General features: G+C 59.1%; 7 protein-coding genes and 1 non-coding gene across 8 annotated transcripts; 3 read left to right on the forward strand and 5 right to left on the reverse strand.

Moving 5' to 3' along the window:
• Positions 1-125: 125 nt before the first annotated feature.
• On the forward strand, positions 126-1,066 carry VDAG_08584 (uncharacterized protein; the record flags this gene model as incomplete). The annotated part of the gene is made up of 2 exons (XM_009652893.1): positions 126-577; positions 640-1,066. 2 exons carry the CDS (start codon positions 126-128, stop codon positions 1,064-1,066), a joined length of 879 nt encoding a protein of 292 aa, XP_009651188.1.
• A 1,747-nt stretch (positions 1,067-2,813) lies between these two features.
• VDAG_08585 (ran-binding protein) lies at positions 2,814-5,115 on the forward strand (the record flags this gene model as incomplete). Its single annotated transcript, XM_009652894.1, has 4 exons — positions 2,814-3,983; positions 4,039-4,285; positions 4,337-4,840; positions 4,899-5,115. The coding sequence occupies 4 exons, from the start codon at positions 2,814-2,816 to the stop codon at positions 5,048-5,050; spliced, it is 2,073 nt and encodes a 690-aa protein (XP_009651189.1). The 3' UTR covers positions 5,051-5,115.
• Positions 5,116-6,075: 960 nt separating this feature from the next.
• On the reverse strand, positions 6,076-8,005 carry VDAG_08586 (multidrug transporter of the major facilitator superfamily; the record flags this gene model as incomplete). The annotated part of the gene is made up of 4 exons (XM_009652895.1): positions 6,076-6,334; positions 6,405-7,122; positions 7,197-7,514; positions 7,576-8,005. The coding sequence occupies 4 exons, from the start codon at positions 8,003-8,005 to the stop codon at positions 6,076-6,078; spliced, it is 1,725 nt and encodes a 574-aa protein (XP_009651190.1).
• A 1,181-nt stretch (positions 8,006-9,186) lies between these two features.
• On the forward strand, positions 9,187-10,560 carry VDAG_08587 (gamma-glutamyl phosphate reductase; the record flags this gene model as incomplete). Its single annotated transcript, XM_009652896.1, has 1 exon — positions 9,187-10,560. The coding sequence occupies one exon, from the start codon at positions 9,187-9,189 to the stop codon at positions 10,558-10,560; it is 1,374 nt and encodes a 457-aa protein (XP_009651191.1).
• Positions 10,561-11,267: 707 nt separating this feature from the next.
• On the reverse strand, positions 11,268-13,580 carry VDAG_08588 (uncharacterized protein; the record flags this gene model as incomplete). Its single annotated transcript, XM_009652897.1, has 1 exon — positions 11,268-13,580. The coding sequence occupies one exon, from the start codon at positions 13,578-13,580 to the stop codon at positions 11,268-11,270; it is 2,313 nt and encodes a 770-aa protein (XP_009651192.1).
• A 600-nt stretch (positions 13,581-14,180) lies between these two features.
• VDAG_20231 lies at positions 14,181-14,271 on the reverse strand. Its single transcript has one exon. It is a non-coding gene; the product is annotated as a tRNA-Val (tRNA).
• A 548-nt stretch (positions 14,272-14,819) lies between these two features.
• VDAG_08589 (ketol-acid reductoisomerase) lies at positions 14,820-16,470 on the reverse strand. Its single transcript, XM_009652898.1, has 3 exons — positions 16,192-16,470; positions 15,794-16,072; positions 14,820-15,713 (listed from the first exon to the last, which is right to left on the reverse strand). The coding sequence occupies exons 1-3, from the start codon at positions 16,426-16,428 to the stop codon at positions 15,018-15,020; spliced, it is 1,212 nt and encodes a 403-aa protein (XP_009651193.1). The 5' UTR covers positions 16,429-16,470; the 3' UTR covers positions 14,820-15,017.
• A 1,018-nt stretch (positions 16,471-17,488) lies between these two features.
• Positions 17,489-18,455, reverse strand: VDAG_08590 (NEDD8-conjugating enzyme Ubc12). The gene is made up of 4 exons (XM_009652899.1): positions 18,237-18,455; positions 18,081-18,174; positions 17,723-18,012; positions 17,489-17,645 (listed from the first exon to the last, which is right to left on the reverse strand). Exons 1-4 carry the CDS (start codon positions 18,255-18,257, stop codon positions 17,493-17,495), a joined length of 558 nt encoding a protein of 185 aa, XP_009651194.1. The 5' UTR covers positions 18,258-18,455; the 3' UTR covers positions 17,489-17,492.
• Between the last annotated feature and the right edge of the window lie 45 nt (positions 18,456-18,500).

Raw genomic sequence — 18,500 nt, forward strand, 5'->3', positions numbered from 1 at the left:
CGCCCCCTTGGTAACAAAACCACACCAAAACATCAAGTCGTTGGCACCTTTCTTGTCTGCCTCCCAACCATTCGCCCGCCCCATTTCCCTCCCTCCCACACACACACGCAACATCATCCATCGCCATGGCTCCGGCATCCAAGTCATCCGTCAGTCGACGCAAGTCCAACGGCGCAACGGGCGCCCTGACCATCGTCCTCAAAGTTTCCCCCGACAGGCTCAAGGACCTTCTCGACCCCCAACCCACCAAGGAAGAAACGCCTGCCAAAGACTCGCCCGAGGACAAGGCCGCCTTGCCCACAGAGGAGAGCAAGCCCGAATCCGCCGCCGCCTCGCCTGCGCCCAGCAACACGCAGCCCACGACTGGCGCGGTCAACGGCGAGAACGCGTCCGACTCGAACCCTGCCACGCCGGCCGCCACTGCCAACGGAACACCTGCACCAGGCACTATGGCGCCTCCCGTCGACGGCTCGAAGAAGAAGGGAACCAAGCGATCCGCAGGCGCCGCCAATGGCCTCGGACCCGATGGCCTGCCCAAGGTCAGGGGTAAGCCCGGTCCCAAGAAGAAGGCTCGACTGTAAGTACCCCTGTTCATGACCGTCCCGTCTATCCGCGACGTTCAAGCTGACCTCAGTCTAGGGAGGACGGCACCATCGATCCCAATAGCACCGGTCGCGGCGGTGCCGGCGCTCACAAGCTCGGACCCAAGGCCAACCAGGGCGCCATCAATGCCGGCCTTCGCGCCCTCGACAGGTCCGGCAAGCCCTGTCGCAAGTGGTCCAAGGGTGGATTCACGATGAAGAGCTTCACGGGAGTCGTATGGGAGATTCCTCGCTGGACGGCGCCGCCTCACATTGTCATCCAGCCGTCAGATGACTCCAATGCTGCCTCTGCCGACAGCAGTTCGAAGGAGAACAAAGAGGTCAACGACGAACCTAAGAGCGACGCCAACAGTGCCATGCCAAACAGTAATGCAAACAGCGCAGCCGGTGTTGAGGCCAACAGCGGTCCCGGCAGCGCCATCAATCCAAGCTCGCCAGCCCCGATGGCCATCCCCGCCGCTTAAGAGATATTTCACCCACGCTCGTGGCTTTGTGACGTCTCGTAGGTTGTGTACAGATGGTTGGGTGGAGTTTGGGCGCCTGGTCGGAAATACCAGGCAGGTGACCCGTACCGCAGATTTTTTTTTTTGGCGGTCTAGGGTTTACCTCTCATTTGCAGCAAGTGCAGGGCTCCTTGGGCCCTTTATGGAGCGATGCGATTCTGCAGGCGTTGGGGCGAGATTTTTAACAGTGCATGATTGGCACTTTTGAGCTGCTCGAGGGCATTCGGCGTTTGCCAGGCAAGGCACATGTATTACGTTGGCAGTCGTTCAAGCATTTGCCGTGGATCAATCTTTATTTTCGAATAGACATGATGCCCAGTACTGCGCAAATCACAGATGGCTTTAGGCCATCCTAATGACCCTGTCGGTTGCGTGTATTTGTCCTGTTGGGATCTGTTGCTGAGAAAGGCAGCTCTATCCCGCTGTTGTCTCGATTTCTCGTCGTCGATGATGCACATTGTATAGCATGGCGTGGTCATCCAAGGCTGCTCGAAGCTTCGAGGTTGGCCACAAAACTGGTGACCTCCATTGTGCACCTGAATGACACGATGGATGGCTCACAGCGAGTCATCGGCGTGGACACTTGGCCTCGAACAGCGACTCCATCTGGCCAGGCGCCTTGCTGGCGATGAAGACGCGAGGTTGCGGGCTGAGCAGTGAGATTAGGTAAGCCGCGTGCGCGATTCGCGAGCTCCTTGTCGGATAGCGTCTTCGGTTTGGATCCACAGTACCTAAGGTAGGTACCTTTCAAGTAAGTTACCTAGGTAGGTACCAAGGTAGAGACAGTTACCTGTCGCACCTTGTGTGATGTGTTGCGTTGCCATTTTACTTGTTTTTCCGTCGGTGTATTGGAGGGTACTCACAGGCAACTTCATACATTGCCGGGTTTGAGTTTGACCTTGGGCAATGAACGTGGTGAGTGCAGCCCCAACGAATTATCAGTGACGGTATTGCTGTTCACGGGCACTGTTGGACCCGCCGGCTGGGGCTGGCATGGGCGGGGTGGCTCACCTCACACTGCCACCTGGTACATGTACTGGGCGGTGGGTGCAGGGCGCTGTGACCGACTCTGCTTAGCGCTCGACCAAGCCGGCCTAGCTGATGCGACGGCCCAAGGAGACCACCCGCGTGATGGGACGCCCTGCTGTAATCGGCACTGGCCGGGGGGGGGGATGGGCTGTCCAGCGAGGTGCATGACGGGACGTCCATGGGTACCACCTACCTGTGCCTATACTCTCCGCCCATCTCGACCTTCCAGACGACCTTCTTTCGTGCCTGCAACAACGTACGACTGCCATCTCAAGCCAGACAGTAGCTTCCGCGGCGTGCGTGTGACGCTAGCCAAGCTTCAGGACGTAGGCTTCATCATCGAACCTTGAGGACGACGCGTACAACCCTCACTCCACCCGAAACGATTACTCGACGGACACACCAGCCATCTAGCTCCGACGTCACGATACGGCCTATCCGTCGACACTACCGAAACCCCCAACTCTTATCTACCGGCCCAACGACTTCGTCCCCCTTGGATCACAGGACGCGAGCTTGTCCTGTTACCAACCAGGTGTTCCTCCTTCGACTGAACACTTGTTCTTTCGATTCCGCGTCTTGGTCCGAGGAGGCATCCGAAGTCTCGCCGCCGGCCCTCTGGTTAACGTCGCGATCGCTGGCTGCCTCGCCCTTGCCCGGCTATTGACGACCCTTCACTATGACGAACCCCTACCAACAAGGTTCCCAGGGCTTTCACGATTCGGACACACCTGCCTCCAGCTCGGGACTCTTGCCTCGTCGCTTCTCCTACGCCTCGGTCGTTTCAGCAGGCCCCAACGACTCGACACCCTCGTTTCTAACCCATCCGGGGCGCACCTCGGTCATCTCACACCTCCTCAACGCACCCGACGACGCGGCCTTTGATACCACGTCAAGCTATACCATCGGCACGGCAAGAGACGGCATGGAGGCGGATGCAAACGGCGCAGGACACGCGGCGAGGCCGTGGCGGCACAGTTCTCAGCTGCCGTCCTTCTCCAAAGCCTTCAATCTGTACATGGCAAGCCAGGATCCCTCCGACGACTCGGATTCGCCAGAGGGCAAGGCCTTTTTCGTCCCGTCATACCTTACCGGATCAACATTTGTGCAGAGGTTGCAGGAGCAGCACCGCTTGAAGCTGCAAGCCCAGAGAGATTCGCAGAACCAGGCTTCCTCACCAGCGAGTCCAAGTGCCATCACACTACACAGCAAGTCCCCGTCACATCGAGGCCTGGCATACGACGTTGTCGAGAAGCCACCGCCGCCGTTTGAAGAGGACGATGCCGTATCGTCACTGCCGACCAAGTGGAACAAGGACGACAAGTACGGCGCGCTCGAAGTGCTCGCCGACGGTCTTGAGATCAGATATAGCGGACCGCGAGGTCAGAGCGAGCGCGAGCGGGAACACGAAGCATACAGCATACGAGCAGACCACTACATGCCACCGCAGTGCGGCATCTACTACTACGAGGTCACCATCCTATCAGGCAAGCGCGATGATACCATGGTTGGTATTGGATTCTCTGGCAAGTCTGTAGCCCTCTCCAGGCCCCCAGGCTGGGAGCCCGAATCTTGGGGCTACCACGGCGACGATGGCCACTGTTATGCCGCCCACAGCGGAGGAAAGTCGTACGGTCCTCTGTTTACGACCAACGATGTTATCGGATGTGGTGTCAATTTTCGGACAGGGTCGGCGTTTTATACCAAAAACGGCCACATGCTTGGGCACGTGTTTAAGGACATTAAGGGGAATCTATACCCATCAGTTGGGCTCAAGAAGGCGGGCGAGCACATTCGGGTCAATTTCGGGCAGTCACCATTCACATATGACATTAACAACATGATGGCGGTAGGTCATGAGAGGCCCTGCACCTCGTGCTTATTAGTCGCTGACAAGGATACAGAAAGAGAAGCTTCATGTGCGAAAAGAAATAGCGAGGACAAGCACGTCAAGTCTTGCGCACAACATGAAGGAAACAGACATGATCCAAGCTCTGGTCCTGCAGTTCCTCCAACACGATGGCTACGTTGAGTCGGCGAGGGCCTTCGCCCAGGAGATACAGAGCGAAAAGATGGCCCTCAATTTGGACCCCAACGCAGTCATAGGCGACATCAACGTCAAGGATGACGAACACGCTACCACGAGGCAACGTATGGGCTCACCATGACACGTTTCCATGGTCGCTGCTAATCAATCCACAGACATCAGGAGAGCCGTCTTGGAAGGAGATATTGACAAGGCGCTCAAGCATACCGACGCATGCTATCGCGATGTTCTCAAGGACAACGAGCAGGTACACTTCAGGCTGCGATGTCGAAAGTTTATCGAAATGGTCCGTTCGGCGGCAGAGTTGAGGACGGCAGCAGAAGGCAAGAAGTCGAACGGACATACAGTTTCCAATTTCTCCCACCAGGAGATGGATCTCGATGCCAACGGCGCCGAGAACGGAACTTATGATCACGATATGGACGATGGGGCTGGCAAGACGGGCATGCTTGAGCGTCTCGAGCTCGAAACGTTGCAATATGGCCAGGCTCTGCAGGCGGCATACGTGAATGATCCCCGGAGGGAGGTGACGAAAGCGTTGGGCGACATCTACGCGCTGTTGGCGTACACGAATCCTCTGAAAGAGAAGGAGGTGGCTCACTTGCTCGATAAGAAAGGGCGGGTCGCGGTTGCGGAAGAACTCAACTCCGCGATTCTTCGTAAGTCTACGCCGTCATCTCACTGCATCATTCCCATGCTAACATGTAATACTTGCAGTCTCGTTGGGCAAGTCCTCTCGTTCGGCACTGGAGGAAGTATATGCGCAAACAAGTGTGCTGCTTGATGATTTGCGGGAGAATGGGGGGGCTGGCGCCTTTGTGTCCTTGCAGGATGTTGTTGACGACATTCCCAAGCCGCGGGACAGCTAGACATGACTTGCTTAGAACTGGCGTCAGGAGTCTCTACTTTGACGATAAAGCGCATTTAACATGGGAAAACTGCCGTGTTGTGGGTGTGATCTATGCAGTCATGACCATTGGTCCAGCCTCAGCGCCTAGTGGCCTCGTCTTGTTCTGACAACTGCACGACCTTGGATCTCGTGCGTCTAGAATGGTTGACATTGTAAAGTCGACCCACCTCTGGTGCGCTCGACTCGAAACCGTTGTCTTGGAGTGCGATTCACGTTTTGGGAATAGGAACAATCGTTTGGTAGATGTTTCCAATACGAAACGATCTATGCTGTGGAAGATAATAGAGAGTCCAACTACTTGAGACTCTTTAATAGGCAAGGGCTCTGGGAAGCCAAGACACGCTTTTCACTCCACGTGCACACAAACCTCATGATGAAGCGGTAGGTTCGAGAATTCCCGGTCTATCATTGAGGAGTACAGTACGCCAGCATGGCACGCAAAGTGGCGTACCATTGAGGTCTGGTCTGGCTGGGTAGCATGATGGAAAGAATTGATACGGGGGAGTTGTGTATTCCCGTTGTCCATCGTCCCCAGCTTAGCGAATCCGTTTTATATTCAAGTAGAGGGTCCGTACCAGAACCAATTCAATCGGGCATGGGTTGGAATGACGCCGGGTGCATGCGCCTTGACCGGCGTTTTTGAGAGGTGGCGAAGGATTGTCATGATCACGTAGCGCTTGTCGAGTGTAACATTAGAAACCCATGTATCTCCCCGCCATGTCAAGTCTATTCAGCCAGCGCACATGGGCGTTCAGTAGGACACGCGGAACTGTAATCATCCGCCCAACATTGATGTTCATGTCGGCCTCTTCTTTACGCATCTGCGTCCCAGGTGCCGACGGCTTAGCATCGCGTATGTCTGTGACGTGCCATTAGCATCAGGAATCACCTTGCATAGATACAGCTATCAACACCATCTGTCAAATTCATTTCTCATAATGTCTCTCGACTCGACCAGTCCGTGCAAAAAATCCAGGCATAACGCTATGAGTTCAACGCCTTGTCCATGCTGGTCCTCCACACGGGCGCTTTCTTCCTCAAGATCCAGATGCAGAAATACCCCGTCACCCACGTGAAGACTCCCAAGATCGTCAGAAGCCAGCCGTGGCCAATGCCGTCAATGACGGGCTGCGCGGCCAAGGCGCCGACGCACGAGAAGATGTTGCGCACAAAGTTGTTCACGGCGACGCCGCCAGAACTGCGCTTTGGCATAAACTCGGTCAGCATGGTCGTGGCGGCAGCACTGCGAGGAATGTTGGGTTAGCCATGACGGCGCGACGTGGCGTAGAGGCGGGAACTGGATGGAAACTTACAACACCAGCATGGAGGCGGCGCCAAATGTGAAGAGGAAGGTGAGGGGAAGGAACCAAAAGACGCCGTACTGGATCGTCCAGCCGTAGAGCAACAGACTGGCGGGATAGACCGTGCCGGCGATCCACATGTTCTCCCGCATCCTGTCCTCGGGAAGGAGGATGAGTTTACCGTCCGTGTCGTAACGGCCTGCCTTTTGCGCTTGGCGTGTCATGATATGGTCGAGCCAGCGGCCGCCGAGCAGAGAACTCATAATGTAGCCTGCGCCATTGGCAATGTAGATCAGACCGAGAATGGACTGGTTAAAGTTGTAGGGGTCAGTCGAGTATGCGGCCTGGACGGAGATGTTGAGGGCAAAGAGCGAGCCGAAGGTGATGGCGGCGTAGTAGACTGTGATGGCGACGGCCGGGAAGCGCAGATACGTGAGCACGGATAAAGGATCGACGATGAGCTTCCTGAACAGTGCCGTTGCCTTCTTGGTGTTTTGCTTGATCGACTCGGTCGTCCGTGTGCGAGACAGCGCAGGACTGCTGCTGCCACCAGCTGTTTCCCGGACAGCAGCCGGAGGGACGGCAGGTTTGCGCCTTGGAAGAGTCTCGGGCAAGCAAAAGAAGAGGCAGACCAGGACGATTGCGCCGTATATGGTCAGGAACCACATGGTCGATTGCCAGCCGAAGGCCTCGGATAGGACGCCACCCAAGATAGGTCCGAGGAGCTGTCCTGTCAGCTATTGCTATGCACTTGTAGAGATGTAGCGCTTACCGGTCCAACCAAAGGCCCCAAGTAGAATGTACTCATGGCACGTCCTCGTTCGCGAGGCTCCCAGATATCGGCAATGGTTCCAGCGCCGACGGCTTGCACGCTGGCGCTTGCACCGCCGCCAAAGAATCGCATGACGACGAGCATGTCGACATTGGTGCTGATGGCGCTCAAGACAGAAAATACGACAAACAGGGCAAAGGAGACGAGCAAAATGTTGCGCCTCCCCATGACCTCGGAAAATGACGACCACCAGAGAGGGAATATGGCCATAGCCAGCATGTAGAGGGAGACTGACAAGTTGACCTTTGTCGTGCTCGTGTTGAGGTCAATGGCCATCTGCGGCAGGGCAGCTGTCTCGTGTAAGCGAGTCGACATGTTTGGCAGGAAACTAACTTTCCGGGGAGGACATACGGTAGAAAATGGCCGAGCCGAGCGGGCTAGCGCTGCCTGCCAGAGCGACCACGGCAGTGATGCACCATTTTGTCTTGTTCGAATACTCCTGTGGTCGCTCCAGCTCGGGAATCAGCGTGAGCCGGCCGAGGAAGCCTCTACGCCTCGAGGCCGGCACGACGGATATGGGGCGTGAGCGAGTTGAGGCGGCTCGCGACCTGTCTCGAATGGGCGATGTCACCCCAGCTCCAGGCTGTTCAGCGTCGGCCCCATACACATCTGGTTTTTCCGATGCCCGACGTGATGGCTTTTCATCCTGCTGACTGCCATGCGAGGCCTGGCTGTGGATAGATAGGCTGTCGACCGAGTGTCGCTGCTGGGCTGGGTTTTGATCATGTCTGGGGCTTTTGGGCGACTCAGTGTGTTTCTCGTCGGCTCCGGAGGCCGTCATTCTTGCGGCCAGCTACCGTTGCAGTGGTATCCGCCGGCGACATGGAAGGCAGTTTAAGGTTAATGAACACGCGATGCCGAGCCCCTAGTATTGGGACCAACGTGCGTCACTGTCAGAACAATGGCTTGCTAGGGCACCTTGGACGAAACAACGACTCGGAGGCCATAGGAAGGGGGAGGGAAGAAAAGCAGTGCAGCACCCCAGCCTTAAGAATGGGAGATGCATCCTTCCCCCACAACGCATCGGCTTCGACATCGGCAGAGCTAGCCCCTACACGGGAAGCCGACCGCACTCAGCGGACCTCGTACGGTATTGCCGGTGGACACGGCGACGGGGGGGCTGGTCCTCAGTGCTCGAGACGACTCGGGTTGGTGCTTTCCACCTCTGGGCGCCGTGGGTGCTTTGGGCGCCGTGGGTGCTTTGGGCGCCGTGGGTGCTTTGGGCGCCGTGGGTGGTTCTGTAGGGTTGTAGGGCGCGGAAGGGTGGGTGTATGCATCCTGGGAGCGCGGGGGCTAGTCCAAGCAGGATTCCAGTGGACATGATCAAAGAACAGCAGACCATCAGCGCCGGAATTTCGGAAGTTCGGCACCGATTCGAGGGGGGTGGAGGCGCCATGCTTGCCAGGTTATCTGACGTGCTCTCTTCGCAAAGCACTGGAGAGAGCGAGAGAAAGAGAGGGGTGGCGGATCCGGTGTCGGGCGGCATCTTGTGGATTCGCCGGTCTAGTTTCGAGTGTGATCTGATACGCCGGACAAGGGGTCGTTGATGAAGATGCCGAGGTGATTTTTGAAAGATGCGGGGAGAGAGAGTAGTGTGAGAAAGCCAGTCGTAGATACAACAAGGAGAGGGATGGAGGGCCTAGGCTCATGGAAGATGAGGGGAGGGGCCGCGGTTTGCCCAGAGGCAGCAGCGCCAGGCCAGGACGAGGACGAGGACGAGGACGAGGAAGGAAGGAGGTTCCGGTCGGATCGGGGGGTTCAAGCCTCACCTCACCTCACCTCGCCGCGATCCGATGGTGTGTGGCACAGCGGGGGTGGCTCAAGTCTTGGCTGACATAATGCCTCATCCCACCTTGAACTTGACTCACAAGAGAAGGAGCACGACCAAGGAAAGAGCAACACCACGCGAATCCAGCTCACGACACCCCTCGACGTCGACGAGTTGCCGAACCACTCTTGGCCATGTCTCTGACAAACGCATCGCCCGCTGACTCCGCCCAATCGGCCAAGTTGGCCTCCCACGTTCTGGCAACCCTCCCCACATCAGCCCGCAACGAGGCCCTCACAGCCATCCACGATGCTCTTGCCGCCTCCAGAGAAGACATTCTGAAGGCCAATGCCGAAGACGTAGAGCTCGCCCGGAAGGCAGCCGCCGACGGCACCTTGAGTCAGAGTCTCGTGTCCCGCTTGGATCTCGGCCGCAAGGGCAAGTTTGAGGACATGCTCAAGGGCATCCTCGATGTGCGTGACCTCGAAGACCCCATCGGCCGTCTCACGCTGCGCACCCGCCTCGACGACGGCCTGACCCTCGACCGCGTCACCTGCCCCATTGGCGTCCTTCTCATCATTTTCGAGGCCCGGCCCGAGGTCATCGCCAACATTGCCTCCCTCGCCATCAAGTCCGGCAACGCCGCCATCCTCAAGGGCGGCAAGGAGTCGACGCGGTCCTTCGTCGCCGTGGCCACCGTCATCGCCAAGGCCCTCGACGGCACCCGTGTGCCCAACCAGGCCGTCCAGCTCGTCACGACGCGCGACGTCATCCCCGAGCTCCTGGCCCTCGACCACCTCATCGACCTCGTCATCCCGCGCGGCTCCAACGAGCTCGTGCGCACCATCAAGAACACGACGCGCATCCCCGTCCTCGGCCACGCCGACGGCCTCTGCGCCGCCTACCTCGCCGCCGACGCCGACCCCACGCTCGCCGCCAACGTCCTCGTCGACTCCAAGACGAGCTACCCCGCCGCCTGCAACGCCCTCGAGACGCTGCTCGTGCAAGAGGCCGCCCTGCAGCAGCCCGATGGGCCCTTTGCCGCCGCCGCCCGCGCCCTGCTCGCGGCCGGCGTCACCCTGCACCTCGACGCCGCCTCCAAGGCCGCCGTCGGCGCCCTCGCCCTCGCCGCCGCCGACGCCGTCCCCGCGGCCCAGCTCGTCGACGTCCAGCCCGACGACTACCGCACCGAGTTCCTCTCCCTCGACCTCGCCGTCAAGACGGTGCCCGACCAGGACGCCGCCGTCGCGCACATCCACGCCCACTCGTCCAAGCACACGGACCTCATCCTGACGGCCGACGCCGACGCCGCCGAGCGCTTCATGGCCGCCGTCGACTCGGCCGGCTGCTACTGGAACGCGTCGACGCGCATGGCCGACGGCATGCGCTACGGCTTCGGCACCGAGGTCGGCATCAGCACCAACAAGATTCACGCCCGCGGGCCCGTCGGCCTCGAGGGCCTCATGATCTACAAGTACAAGCTGCGCGGCCACGGCCAGGTCTCGCTGGCCTACGGCGACGGCGACGGCAAGAAGCCCTTTAAGCACGAGAGGCTGCCGCTGGAGTGAGGGCGCTCAGCCGACCTTATTTCATGACGAACTGCTTTGTTTTCTGGGGGTGGCGATTTGCATGGGCTTCTGGGGCGTTCATGAGTGACGGACGGCCTCAGACACAGCGAGGCAAAGAGAGGAAGCGCCAAAAAGAGTTGGGCGTAAATGTGTGTCCTGCGCATAGATAGGAACGCCCCGCTACGGACTACGCATGAAGGACATGAAGCGAGGGCCAGTTGCAGAGCGGCGCAAGTCAAAAGTCGGGCAAGTTTTGTTTACAAAGACGTCGATACCCTCAACGGTTCCATGACGGGAAGATGAATACATGATTCCCCAACCCTGAACCTCTCTCCCCCTCCCCCTTTCATGATCCAACCAAACCTGCGTCTTGTTCATATTCGCCATTCGTGCGCTCGTCTGATCTCATTAAACCACACACACCCCGTCATCCTATGCAAACGTAAGAAAAGAGAGGCGACACAAAAGATGCCGCCCACACGCCGAAACGCCCGTTCAGGGAGCCATCCCGGACCATGAGATGTGTCTGAGGGGGAGGCGGCTTTTTTTCCTGACTCGAAACAACCAAAACAGTCCCAGACATCAATGCGTCGGCCGGACCTGACCCCGTGCATCGTAAGACTTCATCCAGACATGACCATCGTCCTTTCCTCCCCCGCTCATGTTCACACCTCTCTCTCTCTCTCTCTCTCTCTCTCAGTGACCCCTTACTCGGCGCGTCCACGATAGTTGCCCATCTTTTCGATCGAGCTCATGATGCCGCTGCGCGCGCCGAACCCACTCCCTGGCCTGGGCAAGCCCGCCGCGCCACTCCTTGTCCGCTCGTGGTTCGCCGCGCCAGCGCTCCTGCCAGGCATGACGATGGAGCTGCCGGGCGCCTTGAGACCGGACGCGCGCGTTACGCTGCTGCGGAAGCCGTCGGGCTGCGGCATCCTGACGGCCGGCCCCGGCGTCCTGGCCTTGGCAGGCGTGCGCACCGGCGTGCGGTCGGGCCGGGGGGCGGGTTCCTGAGGCTTGGGCTGGGTCTTTTGCTTCTCCGCGGCGACGAAGCTCTGCATCGACATCATCTCCTCGGCCAGCTGCACGAGCTCGCCCTTTTCGACGCGCTCCTGCTCCAGCAGAGTCCGCAGCTCGCTGTTGTCGTCGCGGATCGTGTGCATCATAGCCTCGAGCTTGTCGACCTCAGCGCCGAGGTGCCGGATCTGCGCGGCGTCACGGACTGCCTGCGCCTTGCGCTCCTCCTCGGCTGCCTGCTCGGCAGGATCAACGCGCGTCATGGTCGCATCCCGTCCAAGGCGCAGGCGCTCGTTTTCCTCGCTCACATCCTCGAGCCTGGTCTCGAGGTCGCGGACCCTTTTCTCCCAGCGACCCTCGTAGCTCTTCTTTAGCGCCGTCACCTTGGTCTCGTGTTTGCTCTTGTATAGGGCGTGCAACTCACGGGCCACGCGCTCGACGGCCATTTCGACCTCTTTTGAGGCGTCCTTGGCGCCGGGGCTCCTGCTCTTGTCGGATCTGGCATTGTCCTCCGAAGCTCTACCGGCGCGCATGCCGGCGAGCTTGCTCTCGGCCTCCTGGGCCATGTTCTCAGCCGCCTCACGGCGCGCCTCGCTCTCTGAGAGCTTGTATTCCAGCTCTTCCGTCTCGCGTTGGCTGCGGACAATCTCTTCCTTGACGCTGCGCAGCACCGTCTCCATCTCGCGGCTCCGTTTCTCCCAGCCCTCCTTCTCGGCGGCCAGGTGTTCCTTTTCGGACGACATCTCGCGTACCTGCTCCATGCACTCGCCGACACGCTTCTCGGCGTCGCCGACCGCCGTCTTGAGGGCAAGGGCTTCCGCCTCCTTGCCACTGAGGGACGCTTTGAGGCTGCTGATCTCCGAGAGGAAGCTCGACTTGAGGCTTTCGAGCTCGCGCGGTGTGATTGTCGGGATACTGCGCGGCGTGGGTAGTGGGGGAATGTCAAAGTCGAGCAGGTTGCCCATCTGCCGCGCCGGGGTAGCGGGGACGGTAGAGCCGGTGCCAGTTGTGAATCTCTTGCCGGGCGACTTGCCGGGATGGCGCTGGTGTTCGGTAAAGTCCATGAGGAGGTTTGTCGTGTTGCCGGACGAGTCTGGGTGGTAGGACATGGGGCGTTGTGATCTCGCGGGCGACGGGCCAGGGCGACCCCGGGGGGTCATGCCGTCGTCTAGGCCATTGGTCTTTGGCGGGCTGTTGCCGAGCCGCGCAAAGGTGGTCAGGTTGGGCACGGCGGAAAAGGCACTGAAGGTGCTCGTCATGGTATCGTCAGGGCCAACCGAGTCGTCGTAGGTCACCTCGTGATGGACTTCGGTGTCGTCACCGTGGTCGTCCCGGTCAAGGCGGTCGGTCGCGCCGGGCGACGTGTCGTGCGCCCGACCAAAGTCGTCGACGGTGTCGTCCTCAAAAATGTCAATGGCATGGCTGAGACCCTTGTTGCTTCGCAGGGCGTCATCGAGGCTCATGGTGCGCTCACGCATGTCTGGGTGTTCTGCGGCGGCATCACTTGGGCTCTTGTCAGCTGTCTCGCTGATGGGGTTGCTGACCCGTACGGGAAAGCGCTTGTCGGGGGACATGAGGCTCTTGCGGGAGCCGCGGGCTGGGGAGAACTGGCGCTCGGGGTTCGGCTCGCCGGTGGTGAGGATTTTGAGGGGGGAGAGTTCGTTCCCAGACATGATGCGCGAATGGCGCTGCTTGGGAGGTGACATGTTGTTTTCCTTTCCAAACCTGAGCTGCTGCTTGTGCTGCTGCTTTTGCTGCAGGGGGCTGTCTTCGACGGCAGCCGTGGCGTGGATAGTGCTCGAGCTGGAGGCGTCGATGTCGATGTCGATGTCGATGCCGTTGGGGGAGGATGTAGACGGGGCTGCGGTTGTGGTTGTGGTGGCAGTCGTGGTGGATTGCTCCGTGTAGGCCTGAACCTCGTACCGTGACTGGTCGTAGCGACGGATTGTGGGCGGTGTAGCGATGTTCAGGGATGAGGGTTTCGCTGGGGACAGCGGCGATGCCATGGTGGTCGGTACAAGGCAGAGGGTGATGATGCAGGGCGCCGTGTGTTGGAGTGTGTTTTCAAGAGTGGAAGCATATGCCAAAGGATGAATGAAGAAAGGAAATAGCCATGTTGATGTCGTTCGAATAGAATACGAACCGAATTATCTGTTCCATAAGGCAAGGCAAGGCCAGGAGGTGCCTGCCCGTCTGCCTCTCTACCAACAGCCCCCCAGCGAGGTGGTCCGCCCCCCCTGTGCCGTCCCTCCAGCGACTGAGTGCCCTGAATAGGCCCGTTGTCAGCCCGTTGCCAGCCCGTGGCCAGCCCATGTCAGTGGCCCGTGGCAGAAAACAGCACCTCGCAGCGCATCAGCCGGCATGTAAGGGCCGTTGACCCAGTAACCGCATGCGCACACGATGCAGGTACCGGCAGGCCCTGCCACTGACGACTGGCCACGTCTGGGTCGCCCACGTCCTCCGTCATTTGCCCCACAGCAGCGCCCTGCTGTAGAGAGCGAGGGGGAAATAAAAAGAAGAGTGATGCAGCACAGGATAGGGGCAACCAACCGGGGTGGCTGACCATGGGTGAGCGACATGCATGAATGACAATAAAACTCAAAAAATGATTCAGGGGAGGCTCGAACTCCCGACCTTCAGTGAACTCTGTAGGACAGATGTTAGACTGACGTGATAAACCAACTACACCACCGAACCGATAGGGAGAAGAGACATGCTGTGTGTATTATAATCCCAGGGTGAGAACGGGTGTGAGATACAACACAGGTGTGCGCCATTAAATCCCGCTCCTGGGCATCAGGAAACGGTGCTTGGAGCCTTTCCCACAGCAAGATGACAAGTACCATGCAAGCCATGTAACTGCCAAAACAGCCAAGGGGCAGGACTCACATAGACAGCTGGCGGCACGTGCCGGACCCTCCTCCCACAAACCCACAACCATCAGCTTGGAACCCGCGTCGTTTGCCAATATTCGTTCGTGCATTGGGGGTGGTGGGTTCGAAAAAAAAAACCAGGGAGCATGCATCTGGGACATGGGCCTGCAGGGCGAGAGCAGCAGGGCCGCAGCGATTTCGGCCGTCGGCCAAAATGCCCAGACCACCTTCACAAACATCGCACACCCAAAGACATTGATTGAGCAGCCGCCTCATTGGCACATGGTGCCGCGGCACCAAACCACAAGAGCTATGCTGCGACATCACGCGCTGATCATTCAAGGGACAGACAGACGATGAAAAAAAAGGGTTGGTAACGCGAAAAGCATGGATTGAGCGAGCTCAACGGATATCAAACTTTTGGGGAAGCCCAGATTCCCAGAAAAGCCGCCGAGCGCACAGCATAGAGTACACGATCCCCCCGCATAAAAAGCCCAAGTTCCCAAGCAATGAAACACTTCTGACAGGCCCTTCCCCGCGCTGCCCCGCGGGCCATCATGACGCACTGCTTTACTTCTGGTTCTCGGGACGCAGGCTGCGGACAGCCTTGCCGGCGCGCCAGATCTCGAGGTTGCGGATCTCCTCCATCTCAGCCTCGAACTTCTGCCTGTAGTCCTTCTGGCTGTTGTACTCGAGCGAACGCCTCGTCTCGGTGCCGTCCTCGACAGCGTTGTACAGGTCGTTGAAGACGGGCTTCAGGGCGTCCTTGAACTTGGGGCTCCAGTCGATGGCACCGCGGCGGGCGGTCGTGGAGCAGGCCTCGTACATCCAGTCCATGCCGTTGGCACCGATCAGGGGGTACAGGGACTGGGTGGCCTCCTCGACGGTCTCGTTGAAGGCCTCGCTGGGGCTGTGGCCGCGCTCACGGAGGACCTCGTACTGGGCGAGGAACATGCCGTGGATACCGCCCATGAGGCAGCCACGCTCACCGTACAGGTCAGAGATGACCTCCTTCTCAAAGGTCGTCTCGTACAGGTAGCCGGAGCCAATGGCGACACCGAGGGCCTGGGCCTTCTCGCGGGCCTTGCCGGTGACGTCCTGGAACACGGCGAAGGAGGAGTTGATGCCGCGGCCCTCACGGAAGAGGGAGCGGACGGTGCGGCCGGAGCCCTTGGGGGCGACGAGGATGACATCAATGTCGGTGGGGACGTCGACCTTGGTCTCCTTCTTGAAGACGGGGGAGAAGCCGTGGGAGAAGTAGAGGGTCTAGAATATTAGGTTAGCCACATGACTCGCGCTCAGGAAAGCTTGAGAGACAGGTGTTATTCTCAGGACAGATTGCATACCTTTCCCTTGACGAGCTGGGGCTTGATGGCGGGCCAGGTCTCGCTCTGAGCGGCGTCGGAGAGGAGGTTCATGATGATGGTACCACGGCTGATGGCCTCATCAACATCGAACAGGTTCTTGCCGGGGACCCAGCCATCCTGCTGGGCGTCCTTCCAGGACTGGCCGTTCTTGCGGACGCCGATGATGACGTTGAGGCCGTTGTCACGGAGGTTGAGGCCCTGGCCGTGACCCTGGGAGCCGTAGCCGATGAGGGCGAGGGTGTCGTCCTTGAAGTAGTCCTTTGGGCAATTGTTAGTCACATGTCCCTAAAGTCGCTCATGGCGGACCGGGCGGTAAGTCCCGTCACAGCCGAGTACCTAGGTGAGGTGAGGTGGATGAGAGGACGAGGGAAACGTACAAGGAGCTTCTCCTGGGGCCAGTCGGCACGCTCGTAGACGTCCTCCTTGTGGCCGGCAAAGTCAACGGTCTTGACACCGCGAGCCTGCTGCTGGACGGGGCCGGCGAAGGCCTTGGTGACCTGAGCGGAAGCTCGCACCAAGCTCCTGGCGGCGACAAAGGTGCGCTGCTGGGTGCCGGTGGCGGTCAATTGACGCGCCATGGGGCGCAGGGCCTTGGAGAAGCTGCGGGAAGCCATTGTGACTGATGTGTGATTGAGGGGAGATTGGGGGAATCGGACAAGGAGGGAGATGGAGGGAAGATGGTAATGGAATGGGTTTGAGAGTCAAGTTTAAGTGTTCGGAGGGAGTTGACGGATGACCAAGGTCAATTCAATGGGGAAATTTTTTATTGGAGCAGAAGAGTGTCAGAGCTCACCGACTTCGGCGCTGCACCTCTGGGCTGCTCCTGCTTGCGGCGAACCGGCGAACCGTTGTTGGAGGGATGAGCTGCGATGTGGAGCACCGCCCCAGAAAGCTCGTGATTGGTAGTGGCGACTTGAGGCGCCGCAGGGGTCTGGGCCTGACGAGGGGTAGACGCTACCATCTGGTCGCTGCCAGGTCTGACTACTGACTGATTGTCGGTGTGGAGTGTGCCCTGAATGCCTGTGAGACGCCCCGACTTCAGGGACCCAGGAGGGCCCATCCCACAGATTGTCGGCTCGCCGGTTTCCCCTCCGGTGCTGGAGCACTTCAATGGAGTTACACACTGGGGAGTCATCCACCATACACAAATCGTTGCCAGCCAGTGACACGATGTCGGGGCCACGCCGGGGACCGGTGGTCAGGGGTAGGTAGCTGTGCCTCCGATCCTGGAGAAGCAGCGGAAGCCGACCGGTGGCCACGATAATCGGAGGCGAGGCTGTCCTCAGTGAGTCACTAGCCCGGTCGTGCTCCGGTCGCCGCGTGCTGCGCCTGACTGCCCATGTCCACCGTGGCCTGGCCCGGTCAAATCGAGTGTGACTCCTCCATGTCAAGTCCAACCGCGCATCACCATAGTCAGAGACCCAGACACCAGTCCCATCTGCCTGCAGAGTGTGAAAACGCCATGTAATGCTGCATGCTTCTGCCTATGTCCTTGTTCCTTGTTCGCCGCGCCCACCCTTACCCGCTGGGAATGCTTCTCGTCTGGAATGCTCCTCTGCACCCAGCCAGGGACCACCACCTGTAGATCAACCGGCGGGTCAGTCGACACTTCGATCCCGCTGCACCAGCCACTATGCTTCTAATCTCGCCGCCTCACACTTCTTCTTGCAATTCGCCCTTATTTCAGCACCCGGTCGTAGCTTATGCCTTTAACGGAGCCGCCGCCCATCGAGGCGCGAACATTGCGCTTGAAGCCATCGCGGTTCGATCGAAGGTCCTCTGCAGCCTCCTTGTTGAGGGGATCCGAGGCGTTCGGTTCGAGGAAGAGAAACTGCCGGTCAAAACGGTAAGCCGACTGACTACTCACTGCGGAGCCACAAAGAGGGGAGGGTGTTTCCATAGACGCACCTGCAGGCCGACGATGACGGCGTTCAAGTTCAACACAGGCTTCCAGTCCTCGCGCAGAATGTTCAGGCACACCTTGCCCTCGAGGTCGATGTTCGGGTGGTAAATCTTTTCCTTACACCGCACCTTCGGGGGGTCGTGCGGGAAGTTTTGGTTGATGTCGAATGTGAAGTTGAACACGCCTGAACGGTACATGCCCTCGTCCGGCTCGATCGTCAGCGTAAAGTGCAGGATGTCGTCCGGGTCGGGAAAGTCTGTCTTCATCGTCTTGCCCAGGGAGAGCTCCGACAGATCTGGGCGCGAGCAGCAAGTTAGCGACATGTCAGGTTGGGATTGTGGGTGGAAGGGGGGAGCCACAAACCCTTTTGCACGCGTAGTTGCGCTGCCGTCACCTTCTTCTTCTTGCCGCCTGCTGCTGCATTCTCGGCATTCTCAGCTTTTTGCTGCTCTTTTTTCTATAAGCGCGCCCGGAGCCGTCAGTCTGCGAAGTAGTCTTGCCTGGAGCGCGGCAACATACCATGGACCAAATCTTCAACATGGCGACTGCGCGGGCCGTGGACCTGGCCAAGGCAACCCCTCTATTTGAAAGCGGCTCGTGAAGATGGGAGGTGACGGGAGGGAGGGAACCAACAGCAGATGCACGGCTGGCCAGAGTAGTTTGCAGACTATAGGGGAGCTCGCAGGTCTGCGGCAGCGCGCAGTTGTGTTTAGTCGTCGTCAAAGGGATTTAGTTGTTGTATTGAGCGGATGAACCCCTGACGCTTGCCACTACCCGCCTAAC

This window comes from Verticillium dahliae, genomic scaffold, assembly GCF_000150675.1.
Source record: "Verticillium dahliae VdLs.17 supercont1.21 genomic scaffold, whole genome shotgun sequence".
Taxonomy (NCBI): domain Eukaryota; kingdom Fungi; phylum Ascomycota; class Sordariomycetes; order Glomerellales; family Plectosphaerellaceae; genus Verticillium; species Verticillium dahliae.

What these genes read in the sequence shown, in the direction of transcription:
- VDAG_08590 (XM_009652899.1), bottom strand. Translation starts at nt 18,257, where the DNA reads ATGTTGAAGATTTGGTCCATG. An exon ending in TGTTGAAGATTTGGTCCATG is followed by an intron (nt 18,175 to 18,236) that starts GTATGTTGCCGC and finishes GCGCGCTTATAG; the next exon opens with AAAAAAGAGCAGCAAAAAGC. An exon ending in GCAACTACGCGTGCAAAAGG is followed by an intron (nt 18,013 to 18,080) that starts GTTTGTGGCTCC and finishes GCTCGCGCCCAG; the next exon opens with ATCTGTCGGAGCTCTCCCTG.
- VDAG_08589 (XM_009652898.1), bottom strand. Translation starts at nt 16,428, where the DNA reads ATGGCTTCCCGCAGCTTCTCCAAGGCCCTGCGCCCCATGGCGCGTCAA. An exon ending in GGCCCCAGGAGAAGCTCCTT is followed by an intron (nt 16,073 to 16,191) that starts GTACGTTTCCCT and finishes AATTGCCCAAAG; the next exon opens with GACTACTTCAAGGACGACAC. An exon ending in CCCAGCTCGTCAAGGGAAAG is followed by an intron (nt 15,714 to 15,793) that starts GTATGCAATCTG and finishes CTAATATTCTAG; the next exon opens with ACCCTCTACTTCTCCCACGG.